The sequence below is a fragment of the Chinchilla lanigera genome, unplaced genomic scaffold (genome assembly GCF_000276665.1).
Source record: "Chinchilla lanigera isolate Chin_1 unplaced genomic scaffold, ChiLan1.0 scaffold00105, whole genome shotgun sequence".
Taxonomy (NCBI): Eukaryota; Metazoa; Chordata; class Mammalia; order Rodentia; family Chinchillidae; genus Chinchilla; species Chinchilla lanigera.
The window spans coordinates 6,436,492-6,446,059 of NW_004955506.1; the positions used below are offsets into that span (position 1 = coordinate 6,436,492).

General features: G+C 49.0%; 1 protein-coding gene across 1 annotated transcript in view; it reads right to left on the reverse strand.

The window, feature by feature from the left end:
- The window catches only part of Unk (unkempt family zinc finger), a 45,769-nt gene that overhangs the window by 11,854 nt on the left and 24,347 nt on the right, over positions 1-9,568 (reverse strand). The window contains exons 2-7 of the mRNA XM_005407478.2: positions 5,178-5,387; positions 3,772-3,948; positions 3,516-3,646; positions 2,836-2,971; positions 2,137-2,254; positions 831-915 (exon numbers count right to left, since the gene is read on the reverse strand). Of these exons, the coding sequence (XP_005407535.1) occupies positions 831-915; positions 2,137-2,254; positions 2,836-2,971; positions 3,516-3,646; positions 3,772-3,948; positions 5,178-5,387 (857 nt within the window). The remainder of the gene's footprint in view (positions 1-830; positions 916-2,136; positions 2,255-2,835; positions 2,972-3,515; positions 3,647-3,771; positions 3,949-5,177; positions 5,388-9,568) is intronic.

The window sequence follows — 9,568 nt, forward strand, 5'->3', positions numbered from 1 at the left end:
AGAGAGAGAGAGAGAGAGAGAGAGAGAGAGAGGCAGCATAACTGGCAAGTTTGTTTTTTGTTTGTTTTTAAGACAGGGTCTCACTATTTAGTTCAGGCTGCCCTTAAACTCACAGTGATCCTCCTGCCTCAGCCTCCCAAGTGCTTGGATTACAGGCGTGTGCCACCATGTCTAGCCTTTTTTAGTATGTTACTAGAAACTTTTAAATGATGTATAGGGACTGCATTTTATCTTTCTCTCCCTCTGAAAGTCTTAATCAGAAAGTAAGAGAAAATGGTAAGAGGCTGTAGCTTGGAGAGCTTACAAGCGCCAGGCAGGCCCTTCACGAAGGAAAATAAGAAAAACAGCAAAGGACTCCAGCTTGAGCAACTAGAGGGAGCATGTGCTGATGAAGGAATCAGACTAAGCTCACACATTTCATTTACATTGGAAAGTTTTATTCTAAAGGCCTGAGCAGTGCAGTAGGGAAAAGCTCCATGTTGCCTTAGTGATATCTGCTACTGGTGACAGGGGGTGGCTGATGGGATTTGCCATGTTGGCTATGGAAGGCACAGTCCCTCATCTTGCCTGGGACCGTGAGTCCCTAACCAAGAAGAAAGTCCCTGCAGTCTATCTCATGACCTTGGAAACACCAGGGCATCACATCCTGGTAGCTAAATCTACCAGTTTCAGAGAAGCAAAGAGAATGGAACTTTTGGCCGGACAAGGCCCACTGTTAGCAGACAAGGACTCCCATGTGTGGTGTGCTGCCAAGGGCCATTCCCCAGCTTAAGCCTCAGCACAGGCTGGGGAGAGAAGGGCACTGCCCCAAGCCAATGGAAACAGCTTACGTTCTACGTGGGCGAAGGCGCAGAAGGGTCCTCGGGGACAGCTGCCTGACTGTTGCATGTCGTTGCACTTGGTGGATTTGTAGATCTGGAAGAGGCAAAGAGCAGAGACGGTCAGGCTCCTCTTCCTTTATGAAGGATGAGCCAGGCCTTTCTCCCTGATCCACAGCTTCCACTGTACTTCCCTAAGTTTCTGTCTACCAACCTCCCAACCTTTTCTTTTTTTCTATCTTTTTGAGACAGGGTTTTGCTATGTAGCCCAGGCTGGTCCCAAACTCACAACAATCCTCCTGCCTCAGCCTCCTGAGTGTTGGGATTACAGGCGAGTGCCACCACAGCTGTAATCCTTTTTTTTTCCAGTGTTGGCTACCATCTTTTTTTTTTTTTTCCAGTATTGGGATCAAACCTAGGGTCACATTCACAGTAGGCAAGTGCTCTATCACTGAGTTACACCCCAGTCCCCTACCGACTTACTTCTTACTCAAAACTCCTGAGGAAGCCCTCTACCACTGCCACCTACACCAGTGCCCTCCATTTGGGGGTCACACACCCAACCAGCCCTCACCAGAGGGTCTACTCCATACACAGCCTTGGCAGGGGCTCTGCCTCCAGTGTGCCTTCTGGGTATTCAGCCAGCCAAGCAGCACACAGCTGCCCCCAACCCACACCTTGCCAGGGAATTTCAGGTTGGGAACTGTATTGGATTGAACTTTCTACCCTGCTGTCTGCATCCACATGAGACTGTCTCTGTCTGTTTCTTTCAGGAGTCCTGGCTTCCTAGAACCAGGGACAGAGGCTATATATGCCCTTTGCATTTTGTACAAGACAAAGGCTCTGTAATAGGACAGGACAGCTAGAAGGGGCTTTATTTTTAAAATTCTGGTACTGGTTTGGGGGTGTAACTCAGTGCCACAGCGCTTACCTAGCATGTCTGTTGGCCCTGGGTTTGATCCCTTGTACCACCAGGGGCGGGGGGGAGGGAAGCAAACAAATCCTGGTGTCTCTGGATTTTAAGTACCATGAGTAGCAGTGCAAAGCTCAGAATGGCCAAACCACTATGCTCAGCCCATATCCTCCCTGTAAGGTGGCTTAGGGAACTAACTAGAAGCAGAGGGCTGTTCTGTGGGTTCAGAACAAGAGGCTAAACACTGAGGGATAGGGCACCTCCAGGCACTCCCCAAGAATCCCTCTTCCAGGATGGTACCATTGTCTGCCCGTACCCTCCTTGCCTCTCTCATTTCCCAAAGAGGATACGTTAAACAACCCCACAGCCCCTCTAAGGAACCTAACCCCCACTCGAAGGGCGCACCTCTGGATGGAACTGCTGCTCCGTGCGGGTGTGGCAATACTGGCAGGCATCTCCATTCTCACACTTGCCAGGGTCTCCCCACTCATCCCCATGTTTGACGTTTGGACACGGAGATGACCTGACCCAAAGGGGAGGGGATGGTCAGTTGAAGGCAAGAGAGGGTGACATCATGGCCTACAGGATATTACCTGGATCTTTGCTCAGGGCCCTTCTCTGGTTTCCCTGGCTCACACGGGAATGGACCAAAATACAAAAGACTAGCTGCAGAGTGAGGACCTTACTAGGGCCAGAGCTGGACTGTTCCTCTGGCTCTGCCAGGCTGCATCACCATGAAAGATACCGTTTTTGCTCCCCTTATCCTGGCAATGAGCCCAAACCAGCCCATGGAGTTAAGCACAGCCACAACTAAACTTCCCACAACACAGCCTGGCCCTGCTCCAGCACACACCCTACAGGATCAGAACTGAATGGGCCTCTAAGTGTGTCTGGTCAGGGTCCTCATTCATGCAAGAATTGGACCATGTTCCCAGCACTCAGCCATCCTTACTGGTCCCTCCCCTTGCACCTGGGTCCTGTGACCCCATAATCCCCAGGGTTGGCCTCCCCATCTCCCTGAGAGCCATGGTGGGAGCAGCCTCAGCCATGATCCCTTCCCTGCCATTCCTCCCTCCCATCACTGGCCTCCTGGTGCCAAAGGACCTGTATTTGTGCTTCCGGGGGCTCCGCCGCCGGTCCTTGCTGTTGTGGTAGTAGGGACAGGCATAGCCCTGGCGGCACAGCCGTGGGGGCTTCTTGCACGGCTCCGTCTTATAGTTCCCCAGCACATAAGCGGTTTCTGCACAGGGGGCCAGAAAGCACCCATCAGGGAGCAGACGTGGAGGACCCCAAGGACAGTAGGAGTAGAGTGAAAGGAAGGGAAGGAGAAGCCACTGGGAAGGGGTTCTGGAGTTGAGGTTCCCATGAAAGCCAGGAGCAGGGCCCTTTCCTCACAGGCCGTCGGCATGCTAGGGAGGCCAAAGCAACAGCTAACAGCCCAGGGTAGGATGCTGCCCCTCACTGGAGATATAGTTCCCAGGGCTAAAGGGTACCATGAGCATGGAGAACACAAGCATGTGTACTAATATAAGTGCACAAGTGTACACATGTGAAAGCTGGAGGGATCTTGGGAACATAGTGTATCTGGAAAATCTCCTCTACAAGTGCCTTTTCAATGATGGTATAAAGTGAGATGAGGGGCTGGGCGTCTCCTGGATGGTGCTTTCAGTCGGAGAAAGCAGTAGGTGGTTGTGAGTCAATTCCTTAGGGCAGCTATGGGCAGGACAGGGAGAGGGCGGACATCCAACTGGAGGAGGCATGGCCATTTTTGTGGCCAACTGTACCTTGCCACCGAGGCTCCTCACTGAGGATTTTTTCTATCATGGCATGGCTCGCAGCCCCAGCCGACTGGCCCTCTATGCTGCTCTCTACTGTGGTCTGGCCATTCTGTAAGGCTTCCATGGCCTGGAGCTCCCTGGAAGAACAGGACAGGACAGAGGGTGGAGGAGGAGGCATGAGAGTGCAGAAACAGTGCCATCCTTCACTGCAGCTAACAGCAGCAGCCTCCAGAACCCTGCCCCAGCCCAGCACCCAGCCCACCTGATGTCGTAGACAGGGGAGCGGAGGTCATGGGGTCCGTGAGCAAAAGCGCAGTGCAGGCCGTTTTTGGTACAGTTGCCTTTTGAGTCAGTCTCGTGGATGCAGATTCCAGTTTTATAGTAACGAAGGTGATACCTGCGTTCAGTGTCCCCTGTGGTCCTGTGCAGAAATGGGCACCTGCAACATGGCAATGGAGGTCACTCAACTTTGCCCCCTGCGGTCTGGGATATCTCCCTCAACCCTGTCCTTCCCAACTGTTAATGGGCTGTCACCATGACCTTGGGCTGTCACTGAGGATACAGTGATCAAGGAAAGCAGTGATGAGTCCTCTGGGCAGTGGCTCTGCCCTGGCATGCTGTGGCCCCCAGGCCTGGCATTCCTGTACTGCCTATAGGGTTGCTCCAGAGAAGCATCTGGATGGGACAATTCTGCACAGATTGGGGGTCCTCAGAGAAGCAAGCAACACCCACCAAACTTCAACACAGCTCCTCATGCGCTGAGTTCTTCAGCAGGCCAGGGGGAGGGATAAGCAAGCCTCTGATCTGTGAGGAGGAGCTGGTGTAGGGATGTGTTGGCATGCTATACCTCCGTAGTGCCTCCCATCACCCCTCCACAAGGTTGAAACAAACGACAAGCAGGGCTAAAAAACATTTCCTCTTAGAGATGTTGCCAGGTTTGCCACTTCTGTTGTACATTTTCTCTGCAGAAATTTGCAGAAAAAAAAAATCAGCAAATGAGGGATCTGGGGAGGCTCAGTCCCTTTAAACTAATGGTCCCTAATCGTTTTTTGGCATCAGGGACCAGTTTTGTGGAAGACCATTTTTCCACAGACACCTGTGTGTTACAGTGCTGTTGTTTTTTTTATTAGTGTATGTTTGAGATACATAATAATTACATTCCTCAGAGTTAGCATTACCCCCTCAGCTCCACTTCAGGTGACTGGACATTAGATCTCATAAGGAGCACCCAACCTGGATCCCTTGCATGTGCAGTCCAAAGAAGGGTTCATGTTCCTATGAGAATCTAATGCTACTGCTGGTCTGACCAGAGGCAGAGCTCGGATGGTAATGAGTGATGGAAAGGGGTGGTAAATACAGATGAAGCTTTGCTTTCTCACCTGCTGCTCATCTCCTTTTAGAGAGGATGAAAGAAGCCCCAGGGAGATACCCCGGTCTATATTTGGTCTCTTAGCACAACTAAGGCCTGTTTTGGGATTCCTTAAAGTAGGGAAAAGAAAATGGACTCCCATACACACGTAAGGTTGCATATTCAAGATGGTGAGATTTGAGCCAATAGGAAGATGGGCTGGGCTACAGCCAGTCCTCCCCAGAGCACCCTCCAGCTAGTTTCCTGGAGTGTGCCTGACCCAGGAGCCTGGGACTCCTGAGAGCAGGATGGGCACTCACTCGTCTCCCTCCGGGCAGAGGCCTGTAGCCTCGTCGTACTTGGTGCAGTAGACGTCAGGACTGTAGTTGAAGGTGCCGTCCCGACGGCGGATGGACCGGCGGCGACGCTGATTCACAAAGTGCCAGTGGAAGCAGGTGTAGGGCCGATGCTGTGTGCATTTGTGTTGCACAAAGAGTGGGCACTGTTCTGTACGGAACTCCTTCAGGTACCTGCAGAGAGAGCCCACGTGGGGTAGTACAGAGTGAAGCTCCTTGCTTCCCAGCAGGAAGTTGGCTACCAAGTCCCCCGAAGGCCATGGTTTGGGGTACCAGTTTCACTGTGACACCAGGAGAGGTCCAGGGCTAAGACTGGACCTCAGTATTCAGACTCATCCCAATATCTAGGTCCCAAGCCAGCCTGAAAGGCAGGAGCCATGAGTCCAAAGGCCCTTAGCAGTCAGCTATCTGGCATGGTGGCCAGCTGTGGAGACTATAAAGGTTGCCAGATCAAACTATTCATCATAGGAAAAAAGCTATGCGTAAGAGTATCCTCTCCTAAGCTTTCTGCAGGTCCCTGAGATTCCTGGAGGCTTCCCCTGCACCATGAACAGAGATGGCACTGAATACCAAGCAGAGAAATCTGCAGATAAGCACTTAAGGGAGGTGGTGTTTTGGGGCTGAAACCCCAGCTCATAAGACACCCTTCTGGTACACAACTGACTCTGTCCCAGAGACATCTGCTTGTATTACCTAGGCAGGTGTTTGGGAATGAGTTTAGAGACTCCTCTTTCCAAGCTTAGCCTAATAGTGGTGAACCTAAAGCACATGTGCCACGGTGGGCTGTTTGTATCACTGAAAGCTCTAAAAGGTTCACCATCACTGGCCTAACCTGTCACTAGTAGTCTCATACAAGAGGACTTGCAACAGCTGGGGCTATATCCATCCTGAGGAATTGATGGGTGTCTGTTTGTGTGGTGTCCACGTCTCTCTCCTTTGTCCTGCATGTAATAGCCAAGGTACCCTCAAATATCCTTTCCCACATACTACCTGGAGGGGCCCAGACCCACTTATTCCCTTATAGACTATCCTATCCTTCTGTGTCCAGGTTGGAGCTCTTAGAATGATGGGCCCGGGCAGGGAGATGGGTAATCAGCACAGTTATTTTTATTTATTTTTCTAAGGCTAGCACTGCAGACAACAAATGGCTAGAGACTGGGCATTTTGGTGCCAGCAAGGATGGTTGTAGGAGGCTCAGAAGTTGTGGGCAGAAGGGAGTGTGGCGGAGGCAGCCTGATCTGAACCACCTGCCTAGGCTCAAAGCAGAGCCTAGATCTGAAGGGCATGGAACAAAGACTCCTGCTCACCTCCCTTCGGCCTTCCTACTCTAGCCATAAGGAAGGGCAGGTTGGGCAGGCCCAAGGCTAGGACAATTCCAATAGCCTTTCTCTACTGATAATGAAAATTAAAAAATCTTTCTAGTCTTGAAGTGTGGTGATATCTGGGTATATGGGGAGAGGAGAGGGGGTATAGAATGCTCCCTAAGGAGCACAGATGAAAAGTTAAAGGGTAATGAAGGCTCCAGTCAGAGTCCTGCTGTTTATTTAGCCTATCCCCTTTTGGTACTGGGTCTTGAACTCAGGGGTACTCTACTACTGAGCTACATCCCCAAACCTCTCCCCTCTTTTTTATTGAGACAGGATCTTGTTAAGTTGCTTGAGCTAGCCTCAAACCTGTGATCCTGAGTAGCTGGGATTATAGGCACGTACCACCATTCCAAGCATTTGTCCACCACATATTTACTGAGTAATGGCACAGTCCTAAGCAATGGTGACCCTGAGGAAGGAGTAAGTCATTGCCTTTAGAAAGCTCATATTCTCATGAAAGACACGCACACATAGAAGGTAGAGTTAAGTGGCCAGCGATATAACTCAGCAGCACAGCGCCTGCCTGGCAAGCGTGAGGTCATGAGTTCGATTCATGGTACCAAAAAACAAAAAAAGGTAGAGTTAATCACAGGTGGCAAAGGTTATGAAGAAATTTGCTCAGGATGCCTCAGAAACCCAAAAGGATCCTTGACCCAGGCTGGGACAGAAGAGGTAAGAGAAGAAGTGCCAAAACATGAAGAGTTTAAGGAAGGGTGTTTTACACAAAGGAAACAATACAGGCTCACAAACAAAGACTGGTTCTAAGACGTCCAAGTGCCTCCATGGGATATGAGTGGAGAACTGGAAAAAGGAGAAGCGGGGTGCAGAAGCTAAGTTTCAGGGATTCCAGGGGTATTAGCTCTGGACCCCAGGCACAGCAGAAATTTATTCTTCTGGCCCCTTTGGCATCTGAACCAAAAGGCCTTTCTTCCTGTCTGTAGTTAAGGAGAAAAGTGTGCCCTCATGCTGCACATAGGTACCAAGCTCAGTCATTGAGCTGAGGCACCCACTCTCCAAGCTACTAAGCCAAATACCCCCTCTCCTGGGGAGAACATATTCTTCCTGACTCTTAAGTAGGAAATAGGCCAGGCGGGGTGGCACAAGCTTGTAATCCCAGCACTCAGGAAGCTGAGGCAGGAGGATTGTTGCAAGTTTGAGGCCAGCCTGGGCTATAAAGTGAGCTCAAAGCCAGCCTGAACTGCATAGCGAGACCCTGTCTCAAAAAGACAAAACAAACATACAAACAAACAAACAAACAAGTAGGAAATATGGAGAAGAGGAACACTCGTGAAGGGTGGAGGCTGAGCCCTAGAGGCAGGAACACAGACATGAGGTGTGCTTAGGACTGTAAAATGAAACAAAGGATACTCCGCTAAACTGGACTTTCACTTAAATGATAAATTACTTTCTATCATTAACACGTTCACAATGAGGCTGTGATTCATATGTCTTGCTTCCAGGAGGCTCTGATTTGAATTCGATGGTCTGGTGTTGTTATGCTCTTTGGTTATGCTCTTTTGTTAATGTAAGATGCTACAACAAAAAGTCATTGTTGGGCTGGGGATATAGCTCAGCAGCAGAGCTCCTGCCTGGCAAGCACAGGGTTATGAGTTTGATTCCTGGTAGGACACAAAAAAAGTCAATGTTTTGTTTTTTTTTGTAGACAAGGTCTTTCTGTGTAGTTCAAGCTGGCCACAAACTTGCAGCGATCCTCCTGCCTTAGCCTCTCAAGTGCTAGGATTACAGGTATGCACCTCCACGCCTGGCAAAAAGTCACTGTTATTTTAAAGCTAGATTGTTATTCAGCTCAGTGGTAAATTTTTCTTTTACTATTCTTTTGTTGTTCTTTTCTTGGTAGAGTCCATTTATAGACTTTTTATTAATTTTATTAGTAAAAAGATCAATAAAAAGTGATTAGATCAGCAGGGTATGGTGGCACATGATTGTAATCCCAGACCTTAGGAGGCTGAGGCAGGAAGATCACTGTGAGTTCAAGGGGAGCTTGGGCTACAAAGTGAGATCAAGGCCATTCTGAACTGCACAGCGAGACCCTGTCTCAAAAAGGAAAATAAGTAAATACATAAATAAATAAAATGCTAAATTCAAATATTTTCTGCAAAATACCGCCTGAAGGATATTATGAATAACCAGTTTTTTTGTTTTGTTTTGTTTGAGATAAGGTCTCACTATGCACAAGTGCCTACCTGGAAAGCGCAAGGTCCTGAGTTCAATTCCTGGTACCAAAAAAAATATTTTTTTTGCCATATCATGGCTTGAATCCAGTGTCTCACACATGGTAGGAATGCATTTGAGTGCTAAGCTACACCTACATCGCTTTTTATTTTTACTGTTGAAACAGGGGCTTTATAAATTGCCCACACTGGACTCAAGCTTTTGATATCTCCTACCTCAGGCTCCCAAGTAGCTGGGATTATAGGCCTATGCTACCATACCCTTCTAATTTTTCTGACCATTTCTTTCCCATGAGTTGGGAATACTGTGATGAGTGTTTGATCTGGTCATCATGAATTCTTTCAGCAAAATTATCTTTTTAACATGCTTCACTATCAACTCCAGAACAAAATAATGCATACTCCACATGCCTCAGAAGCATGCTATTTGGGGCTGGGTATGGTGGTACACACCTATAATCTCAGCCCTTGGGAGGCTGAGGCAGGAGGACCATTATGAGTTTTGAGACCAGACTGGGCTACAGAGTGAGTTTAAGGACAGCCTGAACTACACTACATAGAGACACTGTCTCAAAAAGCAAAACAACCACAAAACGTATTAATATTCCAGCATGATGGCACACACCTATAATCTCAGCACTTTGTGGGATACAGACAGGAGGATCACAAGTTTGAGCTCCACCTGGGTAACTCAGTAAGATCCTGTCTCAAAATAAAAAATGGCCATGGGTATGGAGCAGTAGATGCATCAATACAGTGGCTGGTGAGTTATTCTGTTTCAGACATCCCCTGGGAG